The sequence below is a fragment of the Cutaneotrichosporon oleaginosum genome (genome assembly GCF_008065305.1).
Source record: "Cutaneotrichosporon oleaginosum strain ATCC 20508 chromosome Unknown ATCC20508_contig05, whole genome shotgun sequence".
In the NCBI taxonomy this organism is placed as follows: Eukaryota; Fungi; Basidiomycota; class Tremellomycetes; order Trichosporonales; family Trichosporonaceae; genus Cutaneotrichosporon; species Cutaneotrichosporon oleaginosum.
The window spans coordinates 891,707-913,581 of NW_027072174.1; the positions used below are offsets into that span (position 1 = coordinate 891,707).

At 60.6% G+C, this 21,875-nt stretch overlaps 9 protein-coding genes across 9 annotated transcripts; 3 read left to right on the forward strand and 6 right to left on the reverse strand.

Annotated features, from left to right (window-relative positions):
• Positions 1–84: 84 nt before the first annotated feature.
• Positions 85–3,260, reverse strand: COLE_05878 (uncharacterized protein; the record flags this gene model as incomplete). The annotated part of the gene is made up of 6 exons (XM_018421813.2): positions 85–358; positions 400–437; positions 475–597; positions 641–1,307; positions 1,343–1,510; positions 1,558–3,260. The coding sequence occupies 6 exons, from the start codon at positions 3,258–3,260 to the stop codon at positions 85–87; spliced, it is 2,973 nt and encodes a 990-aa protein (XP_018282334.1).
• Positions 3,261–3,819: 559 nt separating this feature from the next.
• On the reverse strand, positions 3,820–4,041 carry COLE_05879 (uncharacterized protein; the record flags this gene model as incomplete). Its single annotated transcript, XM_018421814.2, has 1 exon — positions 3,820–4,041. The coding sequence occupies one exon, from the start codon at positions 4,039–4,041 to the stop codon at positions 3,820–3,822; it is 222 nt and encodes a 73-aa protein (XP_018282335.1).
• Positions 4,042–4,661: 620 nt separating this feature from the next.
• Positions 4,662–6,122, forward strand: COLE_05880 (uncharacterized protein; the record flags this gene model as incomplete). The annotated part of the gene is made up of 4 exons (XM_018427480.2): positions 4,662–4,722; positions 4,872–4,961; positions 5,018–5,094; positions 5,127–6,122. 4 exons carry the CDS (start codon positions 4,662–4,664, stop codon positions 6,120–6,122), a joined length of 1,224 nt encoding a protein of 407 aa, XP_018282336.1.
• A 1,834-nt stretch (positions 6,123–7,956) lies between these two features.
• Positions 7,957–9,945, reverse strand: COLE_05881 (uncharacterized protein; the record flags this gene model as incomplete). Its single annotated transcript, XM_018421816.2, has 4 exons — positions 7,957–8,124; positions 8,159–9,605; positions 9,680–9,818; positions 9,882–9,945. 4 exons carry the CDS (start codon positions 9,943–9,945, stop codon positions 7,957–7,959), a joined length of 1,818 nt encoding a protein of 605 aa, XP_018282338.1.
• Positions 9,946–10,257: 312 nt separating this feature from the next.
• COLE_05882 (uncharacterized protein) lies at positions 10,258–10,560 on the reverse strand (the record flags this gene model as incomplete). Its single annotated transcript, XM_018427481.2, has 1 exon — positions 10,258–10,560. One exon carries the CDS (start codon positions 10,558–10,560, stop codon positions 10,258–10,260), a length of 303 nt encoding a protein of 100 aa, XP_018282339.1.
• Positions 10,561–10,848: 288 nt separating this feature from the next.
• Positions 10,849–13,088, reverse strand: COLE_05883 (uncharacterized protein; the record flags this gene model as incomplete). The annotated part of the gene is made up of 3 exons (XM_018420159.1): positions 10,849–12,707; positions 12,801–12,906; positions 12,951–13,088. The coding sequence occupies 3 exons, from the start codon at positions 13,086–13,088 to the stop codon at positions 10,849–10,851; spliced, it is 2,103 nt and encodes a 700-aa protein (XP_018282340.1).
• Positions 13,089–15,295: 2,207 nt separating this feature from the next.
• Positions 15,296–17,674, forward strand: COLE_05884 (uncharacterized protein; the record flags this gene model as incomplete). The annotated part of the gene is made up of 6 exons (XM_018427482.2): positions 15,296–15,511; positions 15,544–15,711; positions 15,750–15,977; positions 16,011–16,522; positions 16,559–16,713; positions 16,749–17,674. 6 exons carry the CDS (start codon positions 15,296–15,298, stop codon positions 17,672–17,674), a joined length of 2,205 nt encoding a protein of 734 aa, XP_018282341.1.
• A 215-nt stretch (positions 17,675–17,889) lies between these two features.
• COLE_05885 (uncharacterized protein) lies at positions 17,890–19,549 on the forward strand (the record flags this gene model as incomplete). The annotated part of the gene is made up of 2 exons (XM_018421817.2): positions 17,890–18,141; positions 18,266–19,549. 2 exons carry the CDS (start codon positions 17,890–17,892, stop codon positions 19,547–19,549), a joined length of 1,536 nt encoding a protein of 511 aa, XP_018282342.1.
• A 383-nt stretch (positions 19,550–19,932) lies between these two features.
• COLE_05886 (uncharacterized protein) lies at positions 19,933–21,235 on the reverse strand (the record flags this gene model as incomplete). The annotated part of the gene is made up of 5 exons (XM_018421097.2): positions 19,933–20,681; positions 20,720–20,790; positions 20,855–20,919; positions 20,972–21,086; positions 21,150–21,235. 5 exons carry the CDS (start codon positions 21,233–21,235, stop codon positions 19,933–19,935), a joined length of 1,086 nt encoding a protein of 361 aa, XP_018282343.1.
• Between the last annotated feature and the right edge of the window lie 640 nt (positions 21,236–21,875).

A 21,875-nucleotide genomic window follows, 5' to 3' on the forward strand; every position in this document is an offset into this window, starting at 1 on the left:
CCCAACGTCGCGTGCGCCCACAATCCACATGCAACGCATGCCCCTTATATCAGGCATGGCGGCATCGTGACACCAAAGAGACTTCTAGTCGACCGTCTTACCATCGACAACAACTCTGCCGCGGTGGTCGTTGTCATACCCGTCACCCTTCATAAACTCCATGTCGTCGAGCGTCGCCTCGCGCATGCTCTCAGCGCGACTAACTTGAATCTTGGCAATGTCGTGCCTCTTCCCGTATACCTTGAGCGCCTCCACGACGATGTTGAAGTCGGCCTCAATCTCGGCTGCGCCCACAGAGTCTCCAAGGGCCTGTAGGCGCTTCGCTTCGCGGATAAGAATGTTGCTGATAAAGAACCACCTTGCCGTCAGTTGGGGCTGGCATGGAGAACATGTACTCACACGATAGAAATGAACACGTCAAAGTCGGCCGCTAGTCCCTACTGGTCAGCTCACAGTCCCCGACTGCGCACATACCTGTGGGAATAGGGCCTTGATGGTATGCGCAAGGCGCCTCGCCACTGCCACAGCCTCCGTGTTCTCCGCCTGGTACGAATACACATCAAAGAGGAACATCCACGCACACCCGCGCAAGAAAGTCTACTGTCAGACTCAACTCCAAGGCTGACTAGTTAGGACTTACAACGGTGACCCATTCCTTGGAAGGGTTGTCGTACAGCCACATTGCAACATGCCCGTCCCATTGGTCCCATTGCGTACGGTGCTCTAGGGGAAGGTCGGCCTCAAGGCGCAGCAACGCTCTGCGCACCTTTTCGTACGCCTTTGGCGTGCGAAGGCGCGCACACCGCATGCTGCTCTTGGCCGTCGCAGCCGCAGCCATCTGCCGCATGGTCATATTGTCCGCCGCATAGTTCTGGTATCTCAAGTAGTCGTCAATGTCCGAGGAGGGCGAGACGGAAGCCACCTCAGGCATTGTGTGGTTGCGCGGCTGGTCATGAGCGTTGCCGGCCCCGGACATGTCAGACGTCATGGAAGAAGGTGTAAGGTTATCGTACACTGGCGAGTCGCGCTCCACTGGCAGGTACATGAGCTTGCTTGCGCGCTCTAGTAACGCTAGAGCGCGGATGTAGAGAATCGTGGAGTAGGCGTCCGTGTCAGTGGGCATCTCTGGTGGCGGATTCACGTCGTCGTCCACCGAGTTGAGCGTGAAATCATCCTTGTGCGTGGTGAGACCGAGCTCGTACTCGTACAGAGGCTTCGGGAAAGGTGTGCGGACCTCATAGTCCGGAATAGAGGGCGGCTGCTGGGATCCGATCGCGCCTGTCCTATCAACAATGTATATGTTCCAGCTGCTGTTAGTTTCCGACCATCGGGTATCACTCACAATGCCCATATACGCTCGCCGAGTTCGATAGCATCCTTGGGCGGGAAGAGGAGCCACGCACGCGAGCGCATCACACCGAGCAGCCGCCCACGATTGGGGTCCGTGGGGATGCGGCTGGGCTGGAACACCGAGCTCGGAATCTGGTGCAACCCGCAAGAGAAGGCGAGCCTGTAGTCAGCATACTGGCCTACCGATGGGGGTATGATGTGACGCACCTCGCGGCCTGTCCTAGCATCATAGTCGCTGCCTGGTAGTGCGCCTGACTGAAGTTGTAGACAGTGAGGATGGTGGCAGCGCGTGTGGCATCGAACGGGCGGTCGACAGCCTTGACGGCATTTGTGAGCTGCGCATTGGCGATTTGATAGAAATGGTCCTCGAGACGCTTGAGCTTTGGGGCCGGCGAGAATCGAGCCACAAGTGCATACATTGCGTAGACAAGACAAGGGTGTGGACGCTTGCTTGGTGCCATGTCAAGCGATGCCATGAACCGTGGCACATGGTATCCCCGGCTGAGGCGGGTCTTCTTGTTCGAAAAGAAGTGTCCAAGAAGCTCTGCACGCGCCTGCTTCGGCAGGTCGTTAGGGTCGTACCAACCCCCCACGAGGTCGAAGTCGGTCCACTCTGGTGGCAGCGATGAGTTGCCGGGCATCTCCTCGTCCTCGGCATCCTCGATGAAGGCACCGGACACACGGCCTGTAATGTCCTGCGCCGCAACTGGCATCTGTGCGTAACTGGCAGCAGCCGATCCTGGGTGCAACACTGCCCCGTGGTGGTACTGCTGGTAAGACGATGTAGGCTGCTCCGATTGCGGCGGCGAGGACCGATCAGTAGTGGTCTCGGTTTGAGACCCCGAATGTGCTCCGACCGCCGCCGACTGTGAGTACCCAAACTGTGAAAATGGAGTTTGCGGGAACCGCTGTGATTGCTGCACGGATTGCGGCGGTGCAGATGTACTGGTTTCGCCCATTTGATTGACCATGCTCATAAACTCTGGATCGAGCGTGTCCCAGTCGAAATCGTTTGGGCGAGGCTGTGACGCCATTTGTGGCTGCGATGGCTGTGGCTGTTGTGGCTGGTGGGGTGGCGGCCGGGCGGGCATTGGGTGACTCGGCTGCGGTCCCGGAATGGGTGGGACGTGGACTGGCTGTATCGGAGCAAAAGTGGGAACGTTTTGCCCAACGCGAGGGGCCATTGTACGCATGCCAGGTGCGGGCTGGAAGTTGTCGAGCATAGTGATGTCGACGGTGGACTGCTCGATGGAGCCAGGAGGGAAGGAGTAGGCTGTTGAGGACTGTATTGGAGGTGGGGAAGGTCCATCAGGTTGGACTGCCGGAACACCACCAGGAGGACCCGGAGGACCAGTTGGACCAGGTGGGCCTTGGGGATGTGGAGGCGCGCTGTAAGGCATATGTATGCCATTGCTCATGTCGACGGCGCCGATGGGGACAGGTGGTCGGGCAGCGTGGGACTGGGCCTGCGCTTGAGCGTGGGCATGAGCGTGAGCGTGGGCGGCGCGCCCGTTGGCATCGACGAGGGCAGCATTTGCGGCGGCGAGATGATGTTCGAGCTCTTGGATGCGGTTCTCGAGCTTGCGGACGCGACTGATGGGCTTTCCGATGTCATAGATGCACTCGCGGTTGAGCTTTGTGCAGTGATGACATGATGGTTTTGTCGCGCTGCAGCGGATACGACGCTTGCGGCAGTACAAGCACGCATCGCCACGCTTGAGGGGAGGCGGGCGATCAGTGGCGGCGTCGACGCCTTCGTCTAGATTGTATGAGCGATAGTCGAAATCAGTTCTGGGGTAGTAGTAAGGTGCGGATGGGCCGACGGACAGGGCTGGATTGTATGGATAGGGGGGGCCGGGTTGTGGAATGTCGGGCTTCTGGTCGTAGCCGTAACCCATGTCGCGCGGCATGGCGTGGTGGGTAGCGAATAGTGGAGAGTGGGGAGTGGATAGTGGATGGTGGGACAGTGGGGAGTGGGGAGTGGGGAGTGGGGAGTGGGGAGTGGGGGATTGGAGGGTGATGGAGAACGACGGAGAATGGGGAGTGGAAGTGGATCAAATGATGGGAGAGAGTGTGTGTTTGTGACAAAGTGATGAGAAGAGTGCAAAGTGAAGAAGTATGATTAGCGGTTGCCTCCCATACGCCCGTGGACTTGCCTGCCGGGTGCAGGGTGGATCCAGAGTTGAGTGGCCGATGCCGAGTGGAGAGGGACAGAGTTGAGAGAGAGAGAGAGGATGGAGGAAATTCCACGATCCTCAATGAGAGACGACTGCACGCGCTGTACGATTGTAGGTTTGGTCAGCAAAAGATCAAGCCAAGAGAGCCAAGAGAGGAGATTCATGACTCGTGTACAACTTGTAATTAAGAGCTTGGCGCGCCCGGAACGCCTCAACGAATGATGAATGTAAATACCTAGAGGATGTTCTGTGAGAGAGAGTGAGCATGCTGCTAGCATCCAGGCGCAGGCAATTAGGCAAAAGTAGCCAAGGGGTCGACGTCGGATGCCGGATCGTCGGGGAGCTGCGCAAGAGGCGCGAGGAGGCGTGAGGAGGCTGGGTATATGGGTATATGGGTACTTACTTGAGTGGTGATGATTCGGGTACTCCAAGGTAATAAAGGTAATAACACGAGTAATAATACATGAATACACCTCCCCCCGAAGCGAGGATCCAAAGAATCCCAGTTGATCATGCATGTCACTGCCGAACAAAGAGAATGATCTGGCCAGCTACTAGTCGGATCCAGAGCGGTCTGTCAGTTGTCACTTGCATCCAAGATGCGACCTGCGAGATCGTGAGTCCAACAACTGAGTCCGTACAGCTCACGGCTCACCGACTACAGACTACCGTGGTTGGGACAGAGCAAGGAGCAGCGAAACGTCGGTGAATGAATGAGGATGGCATAAGCACAAGAGGAGACGAGCAGTCTGATTACATACCGGAAAACAAAAGGCACAATATCCCTGAAGCAGCCCCAGGCCTCAGCCCCTTCACTTCACTGGGGAATAACCCTCACTACTCTCTTCCTGTGTCCCTGTGTGTATGTGTAATGTTAATCCCCCCTCGCTCCCTCTACCCTCTCTTCGCATCGGGGGCGGCGCCACGCCACGCCACGCTCCCAAACCCTCTTTTCACCCTGACCGATGCTTGACCATGCCACGCGACATCTTTACTCCCGTCGATTCCGGACCCGATCCGAGGGCGTCACCACGCGCACCACGTTTCGCAGCTCGCGTCACGGCATCGATCCAGCGATCCTGGCGAGCATTCATATCCAGATACATCCTCTTCCCCCGCCTCTCAACATCAGCCATGGCGGAAAACTATCAAAAAAAGGAGCTGCTCCAGCTCATGAGCACGGGCGCTAACAAGCGTGAGTGTGTGCGGTGCCCGACTCGAGAACGAACGAGTGTTGGCGCAGCCGCTCCTTATCGCGACGCGATGGAAATTGCAATCGAGGCGGAGGAAGGAGCACTTACTTGCCTTCCATTACCTAGCCGCCGCGACGAGCGCTGACACCAGTCTGTGTCGACTGCAACTCGCCATCGCCGCAGTGGGCCTCGGTATCCTACGGCACCTTCATCTGCCTCGAGTGCTCGGGCGTTCACCGCGGTACGTCGGCGTCTCCAACACGGCACCTGCCGCCTCTTGGCTCCACCTGACACCAGGCTTCGGCGTGCACATCTCCTTCGTCCGCTCAATCACAATGGACAAGTGGTCCGACGAGCAGCTCAAGAAAATGACGGTGCGCTGCGCCCCTGACGCATCTGACCCCAGAACGGCGGCAACGCAGCCTTCAAGGAGTTCATGGACTCGTACGGCCCCGACGGCGGATACACCAAGGGCATGGGCATGAGCGAAAAGTACAACTCGTGGGCGGCCACGCAGTACCGGGACAAGCTTGCCGCCGCGTGCGAGGGGCGCGAATGGAAGCCGTCTCCGGCGCCCGCGCCGGCGTCGCGGCCCGCATCGGCGCAAGCGACTCGCAAGGCGCGCGCCGGCGCCTCGGGTTACGGCAGCGGATACGGGAGCGCAGCGGGCAGCGGCGTGCCGTCGCGCACGGCGTCGCCGTACTCGGACGTGCCGAGCGGGAACGAGGCGTACTTTGAGCGGATGGGGGCCGCGAACGCGTCGCGGCCCGACCACCTCCCGCCGTCGCAGGGCGGCAAGTACGGCGGGTTCGGGAACACGCCCGAGCCGGACGCGGCCGCGCAGCACCCGTCGTACGGGCTCAGCTCGCGCGCCGCGCCGACGCTCGACGAGTTCCAGCGCAACCCCATGGGCGCGTTGACCAAGGGCTGGGGCCTGTTCTCGTCGGCTGTGGCGACGGCGTCGCGCGAGATCAACGAGACTGTCGTCAAGCCCAGCGTGAGCCGCGCAACGGAGATGTACGAGCAGGGCGCGAGCGAAGACGTGAAGCGCTACTTCAACCAGGCGAGCACGCAGGCGCGGACCGCCGCGAGCTGGGCGGGCACGCGCGCCGCCGAGGGCTGGGACCAGATCAACGACGTAGCAAAGACCAACGCCGGCGTCGACATCAACGAGAGACTCGGGCGCATGGGGCTCGGCAAGGGCAGCGCCCGCGATCAGGGTTACGGCCAGGTGCCGTCCCACTCGCAAAAGGACGAAGAGGACTTCTTCGACTCGTGGGACGAGCCCGAGAGCAAGACAACGACCAAAGCCCCGCTCGCTGGGCCGTCGACCACGCCCAAGCCGCCCGCGTCCAAGGCGGCCAAGAAGGACGACTGGGACGAGGAGTGGAAGGATTTCTAGACGCATATAGTATATATACCCCCATGCATCGCTGCACGAGTGCACCATCTAAGGCTCCTGGCCGCTGCTTCTAAACTGCCAATGCATTGGATTACGACCCCCTTCTTTCTCCTTTTAGCGGTAGAACTGTGATCGTCAGCTATGTCCCTCGCGTGTCTCTTGCGCTGCAGGCTTACGTGGTCAGACTGGAGGTTGGCGGCGATCTCGGCCTCGGCCTTGTCGCCGTTCTGGAGCAACTTCTCCTTGTTGTACAGAAGCTCCTCGCGCGTCTCGGTCGCGTACTCGTAGTTCTGGGCTGCGGGTTAGTGTGGTGCAACAAGAAAACAGCGCATGGCTCCCCCAAACACTCACTCTCGACAATCGCGTCGACAGGGCACGCCTCCTGGCAGAAACCGCAGTAGATGCACTTGGTCATGTCAAGGTCGTAGCGGGTCGTGCGGCGCGAGCCGTCCAGGCGCGCCTCGGACTCGATAGTGATGGCCTGGGCGGGGCAGATAGCTTCGCAGAGCTTGCAAGCTGAGGTTAGCAATTTCCAGGCGAGGGCGACACCACGCGCGAGATGATGCTGACGCCGGAGCGCGAGGGAGAACTCGGCGCCAGGTCTGCGCCGGCGCTGAGGCCGGAACTGGGAAAGCGCCGAGGTGATGCCCCCGGAGCCATTGGCTGTCCATTCGCCACTCCGACCGCGTGCCATCGCGGCGCCATGTCCGTCATGCTCGCAGCCTCCAGCTACTTAGCGGCTCGACACTCACCAATGCAGCGCTCCTCGCCGTTGGGGTACCGCCGCAGGGCGTGCTCGCCACGGAAGCGGGGGGAGAGAGGTCCCTTCTCGAAGGGGTACATGATGGTGTATGGGGGGCGGAAGAACTGCTCGAGGACGATCCACATGCCTGGGGTTAGCGTGATCACGGCGGCTTCAGCGGCGACAGGAAGGAAGGTGAGGATGCGGCGGATGACGGAGTTGTCGCCGATGGTTATTTGGGTGGTGCGATGGGCGTCCGAGGGCAAGGCCACGGCAACGCGCGCGCATGGCCACTGGTCCTCAACAATCCGCGAGTGCTTAGGCTACTCGCGGAGCGCGACGAGCTCGTGGAGCCTCACCCGCGGCTCATCACCGCTTTCGGCCTCCCGAGACACTTCGGCGCGCCCATAACACACCTCCACCACCACCGCCCACACCCCTTCGCCCCCTCCTACCTGCGGCACACGCACCTCGGAAGATCTCCGTGAAGAAGAAGAGCTGGCTCGCCTTGTCGAGCGCGCTCGGCCCCTTGGAGTAGTCGGGGCGGCCGTACTTGTCGGTAGGGGTGGGGTTGGCGTACGCGCGGGCTGGGGAGGCGGAGAAAGCGCGGACGCCGACGCGTGCGGCGACGGCGAGAGGCCGCGTGCGCAGGCCGAGGCGCGCGAGTGGTGGGGACATGTTCGGTCCGGGCTGGCTGGGCGACGACTAGGAGACGATGAGTGGTGATGATGGATTGAGTGGGCTCAGACGGGGGCCGGCGAATGGGGGCGTTCCGAGTGTGGCGGATCGACAGCCAATCCGCGCGCGGGTGTTAGTGGGGGATGTCACCGGATGGCTTGTACGCTGCCGGAGGGGTTGGGAGTATGCATCAAGCTCGATGCAGATGCATGTGGGTGCGCTCGATACGCCGAACGCATGCATGCTGCTCCAAGAGATGCTCGGCGGCGATGGAGGGAGAGGACGCTGGGGCCAATGACATCCCTCGGAATTCTGGCCTGGTGAGCCAGACGTGGGTTCGATTCTCGGCGTGGACGCAGAGGATGAAATTCAGTACAGAAGTCCATGTCCTGCTCGTACAATAACTACAGCGGTCTACACCCCCACCTGGCCATCGACCAGCATCATCCCCTCGTCTGGCACCACCTGGAGGAACTGTACCCGCGAGTATATGTTCCACCAGTCCCACATATTCTGGCTGAAGTTGACCGGTTCGGCCGCGGTGTGCAACAGCGCGAGGATGATGCGGAGCACTTTGCCGCGCTGGCGTTAGTTCGTTCTGCTAGGTGACACTCACCATGCTCTCTCCGTTCGACGCGAGATACTCGAGCGGCAAGCCAGACAGTGTGGCGTACGCCTTGCGCGCCTGCTCCTCCCTCTCAGCGCGCGTATCTTCGTCCGGGCGCAGGCATGCGCGGAAGTCGAGCAGTGCGAACTCGGCGCAGAGCGCCGTGATGCTGATGTTGGCCTGCTGGATGCGGTAGAGGGAGGAGTTGCAGGGATCTGCTCGTTCTGCAGCGCAGCTGATGTGGAGATCCATGCAAAGTGCGGGCGGGAGGGCGGAGAGGATAGCGCGGAGACGGGCTTGTGCGCCCTCTATCCACCGGATGGCAGCAGGCTCGTCAAACTCCTCCTCCAGTGAACTTGGGTCACTGGGCTCTCCGCGCGGTCGATTCGCGAAGGCGCGGTGGCGGGCGACACAGCCAGAGATAACCTGAAAGATGCGGAGGATGACAACGAAGCCTACCATCACACTGGGCCTCACCTCTGGTTGTGGGAGATGGCCAGCGGGGGTGATATACTCATCGTCGACCAGCAAGGGGTGGGGAGCGACTCCTTCAAAGTCGTGTAGCATGACGGGCCGGCCGGAGAGTGCTTCTGTCTTGTCCTTACAGTACATGATCCAGTAGAGCCGTCTCCGTATCTGCGTTTCGATGGGGCCGGCCTCGAGCTTCTGCGATTCATTAAGGTTGAGAGAATGTGCGAGCCGTGTGACCTCAGCTACGAGCATGTCCGTCACCGGTCTCCCCACAGCTTGGGCCGTGATCCCATCCAGCAAAGTCGACGCCAGTAGCTCGAGGGACGGCAGCAGGCGCTGCCGGTGCCGGATCGCGTCGGCCGCCCTAATACACCGGTATAGGATGTCCACCAGCCGTGCACGCTCGTACGCGTCCGTCATGACGGAGATGGGGCATTGACAGATCGTGAATGATATCATAGAGCAGAGTAGACCGCGGAACGCCTCGTCTTTCCGATCTCGGCGTTTGAGCAGATCAAGCCCGAAGGTTGGCGCGTGGACGACTGGAACAAGGCAGTGTTGATCCCGGAGAAAGAGATGGAGGAAGTGGGTCGCATCAGCCCATGGGAGCACTGCGTCGAGGCTACGTCCGTCCAGGTCGGCGTCGGCATGTGCTCCGTCGAGAGGGACAGGGGTAGTGTGCGTGGAGTGGCGTGGGGTAGCGAGCTCTGGGGCATTGGCAACACTGGTCGGGCGATTGATCGAGGAGGCGAGGGCCGGTGTATGCATCAAGCAGCTGGGGCCCGGGACGGAGAAGAGTTCGCCACCACCAGATGCACGATCGGACAGGTCGACCTCCAGCGGAACATCCATTGGAAAGGGGTACAGCGCCGTCCTTGCGCTGCCAAAGATGCTGCCCGATACAGGGCCGGCGCCGAGGTCTAGGCTGAGGGGCACGCCCGCCGAGTTGGTTGGCGCGGGAACTGGAGTGCGCCGCCGGCTGCTCCTTCTCGTCAGCTGCCATCGGGAGGTTGTGATGCGTACCGCCGCGCGAGATGCGGAACGCGGAGCCCAACTCACCCCAGAGGCCGGCCCGGCTTCTTGTGCACATAGTGGTGCGTACACTCCTTATCCGCAACAAAGCATCCCCGGCATCGATCGCCGACGCCGCGCGCGCGAGCTGTTTCGAGTTCCTCGTCGCTGAGCGGGTGGCACTTTACTGCGGTCAGCACCCGAGAACGTGGTAATCGCCCAAGCACTGCTGGACGGTATGAGCACACACCCTTCCGGCTCCGGCAGCGGTCACAGCTTGCGCTCGCACTCTTCTTCTCGCGCTCGGGGGACATGGTGTCCCGAGCGAGGATGCGGCGACGTGAAGACTGATGTTGACACGGATTGGGTGTCGGGAGGTTTAATCGGAAGATTAGGGTGGTGACAACCTTCCGGCCGCGAGCCGATCCAGCGGTCCCACTCGTGCAGAGTGCGAGCTTATCAATGCGCCAATATGCAGGCATGCGGCTACCCTCAGGTGATATTTGGACCGGTACTGGGGGCATGCATGTCAACTGTCAGACCGACTTCTGTCTAGCTTGCAGCAGGGGTCAACGCACCCCAACTCCTAGATGCAAGAAGCATTTCGACGCCGTCTGTCATGCGGTCTACACCCACCTGCTGGTGGTAGCCACACCGACGAGAACGTTGGTAATGGCGGAGGGATGTGAACCGGTGCACGCCTCAGACGGCTCAGAACACAGATGGCACTGCCATGGTGCAAAGACACAATGTGAAGCGCGCCACCTTCTTGTCCAAGCGCTCGCCCTGCGATTTAAATGGCCCGTCGGTCGTGGTTCCCATTTTGCTTTTCGCCACTCGCCATGTCCCGCCATCCCCTCCATCCTTCCCCGCACTCCCAGCCTCTCATGCCGCTTCCGCTCAACCCGCACGAAGGTGCTACGCACCATCTCACTTCTCCCTCCAACCTCAGGCTCAGCATGGCTCCCGCACCGCACTACCCCAAGACCAGCATCTCCCAGACCATCTTCTGCGGGCAGTGTAATATGCGCGGGTGTGAGCACGGGTCCGCGGAGCAGCTCGAGCACTAGTCCTACCGATTCGAAGCCATGTAAATGTAAATGTAAATGTAATCCATGCTCTCCTTCTGAAGCCTACAGTCTATGCCGCCGCTGCCGAACACTTCGCAGCGTCGCTGTATCGGTCGCTTTTGCTCCGCACGCCCGCCGTGTCCGTGTTTAGAGCTTGGCCTTGTCGCCCTCCTTCTGCGCGCCGCCGACCTTCTCGCAGAGCTCGCGCATGTCGCGGAACGCCTGCGCGATGCGGTGCTTGAAGCGCGCGGTCGAGGTCACGTCGCACGACACCTTGGACTCGATGCCGAACTTGATGAGGAAGGGGCCGGCCATGTAGTTGAGGCCGTACCCATCAGGCCAGGCCGAGCCGAAGCCGGTCGCCATGAAGCGGATACCCGACGACAGGCCGGAAGTGGACAGCTTCCACTCCTGCGACTTGGAGTACATCTCGTCCTCGAAGAGCGGGTGCGTCTCCCCGGGGCGGAGCTGGACCTTGAGGCCCATGAAGTAGCGGTCGATGCCGCGGCCGGCCGACGACTCCTTCGTAAAGGTGTTGTGGGCGACGGTGGCCTTCAGGAGCGCGGCGTGCTTGGCCTCGTCCGAGGCGTTGGGGTCCTGCATCGCCTTGACAAAGTCGCGCGACTCGGGAGTGAGCGAGCGGATGACGTCCGTGCGTCCGTGCTTGAAGGCACGGGTGGAGGCAGTCTCGTACGTGGCCGTAGCGTAGCCCTGGTCGCGGTACCATGCGAGCTGGAGCACCTGCTGGATGAAGGCGTCAGGCGCCATCTTGGCCTGCTTCTTGATCCACTCAGTGCCGTACTCGGCCCACCAGAGGGTGCTGACATCCGAGTCGGAGATGAGCTTTTGGTTGCGCTCGGCGCACGCCACAATCTCGTCCTTCATGGCGTCGTCAACGACAAAGTCATTGCGCATCCACTTGTTGGACGAGTCGTTGAGCGGGGCAGCGTACTTGGACTCGTCAACGGGCTCCTCGAGAGCGTAGTCGACGACAAACGAGGGAATGAGCGCGTCGATGGGCGAGTGCTCGCCCATGACAGCGGCACGACCGTTGTTCTCCACAACGACCGTCAGGCACTTGTCGTACCAACGGTTGCGGCCGCCGTTGATGCCGGTGAACGCGTTGCGGATCTGCGCGTCGATGGGCGCCATGCGGAGAGGGTCCTCGGTGGGGAGAGTGGGGAGGGTGTAGCGGTCAAGGGTAAGGGCGATCAGAGAGCGGTTGATCCAGTCAAACGACTCGCGGTTCTTGGGGTCGGTGAGAAGGATGCGCTCGCGGTTGACGGCCCAAGTGTCACGGTGGTCGGCAGTGAGAACGCCGACCATGGACGCCTCCTCGCCGCCTTCGGAACGCTTGCGTGCGTTTTCCGAAACCTCCTGGAGAAGACGCTCGATCTCGGCGGGCGGGAGGGCGTCGGCAATGCCATCGGCGCCGGGCTGCCCGAAGATGTCCACCGAGTAGACAAAGTCGTTGATGAGGACAGTGACGTGACGAGCCTTGGTATCCTGGCGCGAGAAGGCGTCAGTGCCGGGGAGAGGGATACGCGAGATGTTGAACAGCAGCTTGTACTGGTTCATGTCCAGAGGTCCGGCCTTGGTAACGTCGGGGCCGATCTGCTGGCGGTCAACCATGGCACGGTACTGGGCGAAGCGAGAGACGATCCACGAGGCGCGACGAAGCTGCCAGGGAGTGTTCCACTCCTGCTTCGTGACCTCCTCGTACGAGACCGGCGGGTAGTAGGCCGACTTGTCGGGGTTGGCCTTGATCCACTCCTCACCGCCGCCCTGCGAGCCAGCGGAGACAGAGGAAAGGGGGAGGGCCTTGAGGGGGAGGGGGGTGTTGTTGGACGCGCCGGGGGCGGTGGGGGGAGCGGGGTCCTTGGGGTCGGGCTGGAAGGTGAGGAACCAGTTCGAGTTGACAAGCATGGGCGCGCGCCACGTGTGGTAGGCGAGCGCGAGCCAGAGCGTGTCATCGAGCCAGTTGTTGGGCGAAATCTCGTCGAGGTCTTCACGTCAGCGTGTCAGCACATGGGCGCCGGCAGCGCCGGGGGTGCGGGGGCATGTTTAGCCGGTGCGGGCGCCAAGACCGCTGCACGTACCAGTCAGACGCTCATGGAGGGCGTGGCCGATGCCGCCCTTGGTTGCAAAGTCCTTGATGAAGAGGCGGCGCTTCTCGATCTCCTTGGGCAGCTCCGAGGCGCTGTACTGGCAATGTTAGAGGTTGTTATCTCTTTAAGTGGCACACCCACCTTCTGCTCGAGGAGGGGCTGAAGAGACTTGAGGTAGACCTCAAGGGCATCCTCAAGCTTGGGGATGGGGAGGCGGGGAAGCTTGTCCTGGTTGGCGAAGGTGGGGTCCTTGCTCTTTGGGCCGGTGTGCGAGAACATCCTGGTATGCACAAGGGGGGGTAGTACGAGGAGTAGACGACGATTTGGCGGCGATGCGCGCGATGGTCGAGCTTTTGACAAGTTGTGGGCGGAAGGGACGAATGGGCATGGCGTTCGGCTGTCTCCTGGACCGGGTTTAGACTGGGCACAAGGGAGCTCGGCTGTTACGCGTCTTTTCGGGCCTTCTTTCGGAGAGAGCAAGCAGACGTGCGGGGCTGGGTTTGGAGTGCTTTTGGGCAACGAGTGTGTGTAGATGATGAGCGAGGGGCTGCCGAGAAGCTTTGATGAGATGAGGATGGAAGAGAGAAGAGTCGAGGATTGGAGGGAGGATGATGATGGACGTGGAGGAGGAGCCAAGTTCGCCAAATGCAATGTGCTAAGGGAGTAATGGGCAGGGAGCGAGTGCCGAGCTCGACCATGGGCTGCCCCGAGCCGACTTTTGGGTCCTGCCTGCCCAATACCGGTTAAGCTCCGAACCGGTAATTGCACGCGAGTACTTAGGCTGAACATTCCTCCACCTCTAACCATGGCAGGTGCTCGCAACTGCCCGGAACTCACGGCCTTTACGCCCGCGGACGTGCGGAACATGACCGTCGACGTCGACGCACGGCGCCGCGTCGCCAGTGTCGCGCGTCACATGATCCCCCATGGTCCTTCATTCTTCCGTCAAGGCTGCAACAAGATGCCCCCGTCTTTGTTCCGTAGTTGATCGTTTTGGTCTTTGACTTCTGGCACCCAACTAACCGCGGTCGACATTAGGCACATCGACGTCGCCCAGCACAGTGTACGGGCGTCATGTTCTGCGAGCCTCGAATCTCCAGAGCCGTAGGTATATGGTGTCACGTTGATGTGTTCCGATGAGGCCCCGATTGTATGATCGACTTGGCGTATGTATGCGCATGTTGACCCAGTGGCACTGGACAGTCACGCGGCTCATCCATGCCTTCCGTGCCACGCGTGCAGGTGGAGGCGGGGTGTCGCGTGGATGTGGAGAATGTGGGGCATGCGGGGAAACCTGATTCCGCTCGGCATACCGTGGGAATGCTGCTGGGTGGAGGAGGTGCGTGCGGGATCAACGGATGAGGTCACCTACAGCATGCCTCGCACAGCGTTGCGCGCTTCAGTCGCGCACTCGAACACATCTCGATCATCTCTCATCATCTCTCGTTCTCTCAACCTTTTGACGACCCTCTACTGCCTCTACACAAACATCTACCACTCATCTCGCTTTGCATTACATCTCGCTTTGGATCGGTCTATCAAGCTTTCAACATAGCTGCTTCGTCGCCCTCCCAGTCGACGACATACACAGAGGAGAGAGGGCCAAGTCCGCCTTTGACTCAATCAAACGCTGCATCATTCTTTATCGTTACGAGAACAACGATCACACCTCCCGCCTTCTCTGCCGCGAGCATCCTCCCACAATGTCGTTGGCGGCATCGATCGCCCAGCTGACGGACATGGTGAGTAAAGAGGGGGGCGATAACCTTCTCGCGAGACGTCTTGGCTATCAAGCACAGGACCGAGCTTGCACGACGTGTATTTCAATGCATCACGCGTGCAAGCTGTGCCCCAAAGCTCTCTGTACGAGGACTCAAAGATCTCCTCAGAACTTGTCATGAATCGCCTCCGCCACCGCCTTCCTTCGCGTTGCCGGCAACCGCTGAGATCACGCTGAAACTAACCCACAGGGTATTCCCCGCCCACGCGCTCGTGCTGCTCTCCAGCGCTCTAAGGGAGATGTTATGGCTGCTGCTGTGAGTCTCCATGATCGTCTCTGATTGCACGTTAACTTTGCGAGGAACGCGTCTTCGGTGGCGAATTTGACGAGATTGCATCAGATGCCGAAGAAAGCGGCAACGAGGAAAGTACTGGGCTACAGGTGAGGGTGTAGACAATCAGGCAGGCTGATCGGCTCCAGACGCCAGTCTCTCGTGCAGCCACGCGGCAGGCGTCAGCCATGCGCAGCGTTGCTGATGGCCCCGATGGGGAAGGCAGCGACTTTGACGACGACAACTTCTGCATCGATGACTATGATGACGAATTAATTGAGCTCGGGGGTAAGATGGCAGGAGGGGGTGGCATTGACGGCAGACTTCGCTGAGGGGCCACAGGGCGAGGATCCCTACGCAGGCACCTTCTTTTCCAAAGATCGCACTGAGCGAATCCTCGAGCCTGTGGTGGAGAATGTTTACGCTACCGTCAGAATGCCTCGAGGAGCAAGGGATGCATCGGGGAGCGCCATCTCTCAGCTTACTGTGCGCATCCTCAGCCGCGGCGAGTGGATGAGCGGGTGCCCGGAAGCAGGGGAGCAGAGCTTCCTTTTCCAACTATACAACTTTCTCTCGGAGGGCTCAATGGCATGCGCGAATCGCTGCGGTTACACCGTTCCGCGCATGCCCCAGCACTTCTTCCCCCTCTTTGTAAGCTCAACGCTCTTTCTTGCTGATCCCAGGCCGACTTTACCAACTACACCCGGTATCTTTGCAGCATCCTCGAGCAAACTTGTCCCCGGTGCTCGCATGTGACATGCCTCGCCTGTGGGGAATCTGTCAACACACAAAAGGCCAAGATATCTTTCACTGGCGAGCTGGAAGCGCTCTTCCACTGTTCAAACATTCAGGTTGGTTGATGAGGCTGGACCTCTGCTCACGGTCGAAGGGAGTTACTCTCGGCGTTGCATTGCACATGATTGAGCAGGCCTTCGGAACCACTCTTGAGGCAACTCAAGTTGGAGCAGCTTCTCCAGCGCCAAAGAAACGGAAGGTTGTGTCCCTGGCAGAGTTGTTGATCGGAGAAGGCGCAGAGTCATCCTCTTCAGGTGACGAAGGTGACTTTCGCGCTGCGAAAAAGAAGGGGACAGGTTACAGTGGAAGCGCGTGTGAAGATGTAGGTCGCCTCGGAGTGCAGGTTTGACGCCAGACTTCAGGACAGGTGGCGGCTGAGAAGGCTCAAAAGGACAAGGACCGCCGAACTGCGACGCTGCTGAATCAGGTTGCTGTGTACCTGCCTACTTTGAAGCGCGAAAGTGGGCCACGCACTTCAGATCTCCTTGTTCATCCCACCTCCCTCGCCCATCTTCGCCGTCGCAGCGGTTTCGTGAACGACCTCCTCCGCAACGATTCGCTAATGGACATGTCTAACCGCGCTACCATCTACGCAGCTCTCATGGACTGGCTGGAGATCGTCTCCAGCCATGAGGCCCTCGCAACTATGCTGGCCATGCCGTCTATGCGTCCTGCCGCGATTCGCCCCGGTCCCGATGCGCAGTCGGTGAGCATCCTCTACGAGGGCAGTCCCAGCCCTCGCGAGCTGTTGGAAAGCGTCGCCATTCAGGCAACTGCGGCGCTTAAAAGTCTCTCTGCGAACGTCAATAAGCCCGAAGATGCAGACCCGAAGGAATGGGCTCAGAACCGTGCCCTCTATGACTTTTGGTCAGTCGAGACAGCTCTATCCCGCTAACTTTCCAGCAAGCGCTTGTTGAAGGCGCGTGACAACATTGACCGCCTCCTGGTTTCGACCAAGGGCCAGGAATTCGTAGACCGCATGCTTGAATCCTTGCCTCATATCGGTACTTCCAACGGAGCGGCGACAGTGGCGCCCAGCAACGACGTGAAGGCAGTTTGTGAGTCCCGTTTCGAGAATGTGAGCTCACCGCAGACGAGGAGTGGGCGTCCAAGGCGCGCTTCAATTACTGCAGTTTGCGCAATCCCTGCGACGAGACCAGCTTCTTGCACGCGTATAATGACAGTGCTCAGAAGCTCGTGGGTATGGACATCCCTCGCCGCTCGCTTGCCATCGCGAAGGAATTGGCAATCCTCACCACAAACTTGCCCACGGCGTGGGATACATCCATCTTTCTCCGAGTAGATGATGAGCGTGTGGATCTAATTAAAGCCCTAATCATTGGCCCCAAGGACACGCCATACGAGAATGGCTGCTTTATCTTTGACATTTTTCTCCCTCACAGCTACAATCTGTCCAGTCCACACGTCAAATCGATGACCACCAACGGCGGGCGCTTCCGATACAACCCGAACCTTTACGCGGATGGCAAGGTTTGCTTGTCGCTCCTAGGCACATGGTCTGGGCCGGGCTGGATCCCGGGAAAGTCGACTCTGCTGCAAGTCCTGATCTCAATCCAGAGTCTCATCCTCTGCGAGGAGCCGTACTGCAACGAGCCCGCTTGGGCTGGGCAGGAGGGTTCGACAGCGAGTCGGAAGTACTCAGCCAACGTTCGGCGCATGACCATCATCGACGCCATGGCAAACAACATCAAGAATCCGCCTGCGCCTTGTGAGTGGTTCAATCGACGGCCTTTCATGTTTAAGCTGACCAAAGTCGAGGACGAGATCAAGCAGCACTTCCGCCTGAAAGCGAATGCGATCCGTGCACAGCTTGATGAGTGGCAGGCGAAAGACGACGGCAAGCCAACGGCGGATGAGTCTGCCAACTTCTCGGGAGCAACCAAGGGTGGCCTGACCTTTGATGCGGCGGCGGCGGAGCTGCACAAGCTGCTGGACACTTTGTCCGCACCCGTACCCAAGCCCCGTCGCAATCCCAGCCGTACGGGCCGCAAGGCCTAGTGCTTTATAGCTGTAGCAATGTGTTGTATATGTGTATGAATCATAACGTTGTGCAAGAGACGGACTTTCTGCTGTGGGGCCGGTCACAGCACAGGCCGATCAAGTCCGAGGATTGGCTGAGTCACAACATTTCGGCCTCTAAAGATCGCCGATGGGCGGAGTGGCTGAAATGAGATTTCGGACGTCCCTCCACTTTCAGTCCCCATCACATCACCATGCTCCGTCTTCGGCGAAGCCTGCGCTTGAGCCGCACGCTGCGAGCATATTCGACAGCTCCCAGCGCGCCACTCAAGGTGGCTGTTATTGGAGCTGGCCCGTCTGGGTTCTACGCAGCGAGCCGCATTCTCCAGCTCCTCCCGGCATCGAGTGACCCGGGCTCGCGCGTCCAGGTGGACATGTACGAGCGCCTGCCGACGCCGTATGGGCTAGTGCGCTATGGGGTGGCTCCTGACCATCCCGAGGTGAAGGTGAGTCAAAGCTCTGCCCGCCCTTGTTTTGGAGGTGCACAGGAGACTCATGTCGCACGTCAAGTCGTTGCGTTGCAACGCGGCAACTGCCAAGCTGCGCACTCAGGCTGACCACTGACCCCAGAACTGCCAGCACAAGTTTGACGAGCTGGCCTCGGATGCGCGCTTCAACTTCTTCGGCAACGTGTCGGTCGGCACGCCGCCTCCGAGCGAGTCGCGCGACCGCCTCTCGTCGTACAGCTACCCGCACGCGCTGCATCTGCCGCTCTCGGACGTGGCAGCGCACTACAACGCCCTGATCTTCAGCTACGGCGCCTCGCTCTCGAACCCCCTGGCCTCCGTATCCGGCTCCAGCTCCTCCGACACCCCCTTGGCGAACGTGTACCCCGCACTCGCCTTTGTGGGGTGGTACAACGGCCATCCCGCGTTCGCGGACTTGAACCCCGACCTCTCGGCGATCCGTGACGTCGACGTGGTGGGGCAAGGCAACGTCGCGCTCGACGTCGCCCGCATCCTCCTCTCCCCGCTCTCTGCCCTCGAGAAGTCTGACTTGCCGCAGAACGTCCTTGACACACTGGCCAAAAGCACGGTGGAGCGTGTGCGCGCCGTCGGCCGCCGCGGTCCGGCACAGGTCGCATTCACGACGAAAGAGCTGCGCGAGATGGTCAAGCTCGGCGTGAACTTCCCTGGCGTGGACGCGGGCCTTATGGCACAAGCGAAGGCGATGGCGCAGGGCGACCGCGCACGCACGCGCATGCTCGGGCTGATGGAGAAGCCGGTCGTGGGCGGGAGCAAGACGTTCGAGCTCGCGTTCTTGCGCTCGCCCACCGCGTTCCTTCCCGACGCGGCGGGGCGGGTCGCCGGCGTCGAGTGGGCGATCAACGAGCTCGTCGAAGGCGAACGGGGAGTGGTCGCGCGCGCGACGGACGCGCGCGAAATGAGCGTCGCGCAGATGGTCGTCGAGAGCGTAGGGTACCGCTCCGAGCCGATTGATGGGGCAAGTACGATCGCGCCGTTCGACACGGCGCGCGGGCGGCTGCGCAACGACGCCGGCCGCGTGCTCGACGACACGGGGCACGTGAACGGCGCGTATGCCGCCGGGTGGGTTGCGCGCGGCCCCGTCGGCGTCATCGCGACCACGATGCAGGACGCGTATCTCCTCGTCGACAGGCTTCTTGAGGACTATGGGGAGGGGTGGGCTGACCGGCCTGCGGACTCTCCGATCCCCGTCACGCCGCAGGCGGGCGTGCCGGACGCGATTGAGCGCGGGCTCAAGGACGGCACGGTGGTGGATATCCCCCGCTGGCTGAAGATCGATGCGGCGGAGAGGGAGCGGGGCAAGAAGACGGGGCGGGAGGAACGGGAAAAGTTCCGTACCGTGGCGGAGATGCTTGAGGTGTTGGGATAGATGCAACCGAGGTCTGATAGGGCGGCACCGCCGCAGCGTCGTCTGCGAGTATGGCGCGATGGCATCTTGATTTCAGGCGTCGAGGATGTTAAGGGGCACACAGACTGACCATCTCACCAGTTTTATCGGCCGCCGGCGCCTGCAGAGCGGCGAACTTTGCACCGCGACACACATGAATGCACCACGCCACCATGACCCGTTGTCGCTCCTCATCCCTCGGCTGCGCACCCTCGCTGATCTTGTCGTCTCTGGCACGCCCACCCATCCCCATTACCCCCCCCCCCCCCCCCCACTACCCCTTGATGTACAGCCATGCATCGCTTGTCCGTGTAGGTCAATGTCATATGTAATGAGGGTGCGGCGTCTGCAGATGACGCCCAAGTCTAAAACTGACCGCGGAAGCGCATGCTGTTGCCTTGGCGCTGCTGGTCGGTGAGGACCTCCGAGTCGTCCGACCACGCCTGGCTCGTCTCGCGGCGCATGTTGGGTGGCAGGAGGCCGTTGGCCGTCGAGAGACCCATGCTGTCCTGCTCGCTGTAGAGCGACGCGCGGGCGGCGTTGGGCGTTGTGTTGGCGGGGAGGGAAAGGAGCGAGTTCTTCGCGTGCGACATGCTCATGATCGACTGGCGGTACGCGATCTGCTCGTTGTAGTACTCCTGGAGCTTGACCTGGTTTTCCTCGCGCGCGCGGCGGTGCAGGAGCCAAAGGCCAGTCATGACAGCAACAAGGCAAATGACAATTGCGAGGCCGATCACGACGTACACCCATGGCTTGGGCTTGAGAGGTTCGTCCGCCTCACGGCCGCAGATGCCTGCCTCGTCGGCGCGGGGCTTGACGCAGTTGAACGACTTGCACTCCTTGTTGGCCGTGCAGCCCTGTCCCTTGTCACGCTTGGGGTTGCACAATTGTGTCGTGCCGTCGCAGTACAAGTTCTTGCGGCAGTTGTCGCGCGAGACTGCATACGTGAAGGTAGTGCCGTCATCGGCGGTGCCGACATACCATGTGTTCTCGAAGATGCAGGGCTTGCCTGTCTCTACGTCGGCGTAGTAGCACTGGAAGCCGAGGCAGGTGGACCCGTTAACGTTGAGGTACGACGCGAGCTCCTTCTGGTTGGGGGGCGGCGCGCACTGGTCTGGATAGTCAGATCGGCGAGAGTGCTGTGCAGCTTACCGTCACGATCCTTCTGGCAGGGCCCACCAACTGGGCTCTTGGGCATGCAGCTGCTTCCCTCATCTGGGCAGCTGCAAGGTCAGCGACTGAATAACGGGGAATCCTATGGGGAGATGGAGATGGGGGCACACGCACAACTGGCCCTCGGGGCAAAGTGGAGGAAGCTGATCGTATGGTGTGCCGTAGTAGCCGTAGGGGTACTGTGACGCGTCAGTGGCGCGCGCGCGTGAGTGCTGTGTCAAAGGCCCTTACAATGTCGCGACGACACCCGCGCTTGATGCAGATGTTGTCTGGCCCGCACCATGTCTGGGGGTCGCAGTCGCTGAGGAAGTTGTACGTTTGTGAATCGAGCCGGTTGCGCGATGGGCTTGGAGTCAGATTCTGCGATGGGAACTGGGATGGGGGTTGGGAAGGTATAGGATGGACTCACTCGCAGGCTTGGCCTTCGGTCATCTTACCGGCGCGTACGCCGGCCGCGGAGAGTGCGAGGAGAGCTAGGCATACTGCGAACACCATCGTTTGTGTGTGATGGAGACGAGAGCGAGAGAGAGAGAGAGAGGTAGAGAAGAGCAGTAGTGAGGAGGAGTAAGTTTGTGATGAGCGACGGTGTGCGGTGAGAGATCACTGTGGGAGGAGAGCCGGGGGAAGGCCAGAGGCAGCACCTCAGCAGCGCTTTAGCACCAGCAACGGGAGGGGCATGAGGGGGGCGATCTGCGCATTTGCCCTGAACATACGCATCACTCTCCCCCTACGGGATCAAATCCATCGCTTGGGTGGACGCAAAATAGCACTCCGTCCCCATAATCCTGAGGGTCAAATGCTTCAAACCCTCATCGACCCAGGCACCTCGTTCTGGCCACTTTGGATCGCGACTTTTGCAACAGTCAACTGCGCTCCCTTCCCGGTTCGAACTCGCGCTGTAACTTGTATCTACAACCTGACGGCTGACGCTATACCATCACAAATTGTTTTGTATTTTGATGTGGACCGGCGTACCGGCTGGGTATCCGCCGTCTACCGTCTGTCTGCGCGTGTCTCATTCCTCGTGTTCGTGGGAGCATGGGAGCGCCGGGGAGGGAGGGGGGGGGCAAAGAATATGGAGAATGTTGGTTCCGTCGGGGGAGCGCCGTCCGTCGAAGTTCCCCCTCTGCGTGCC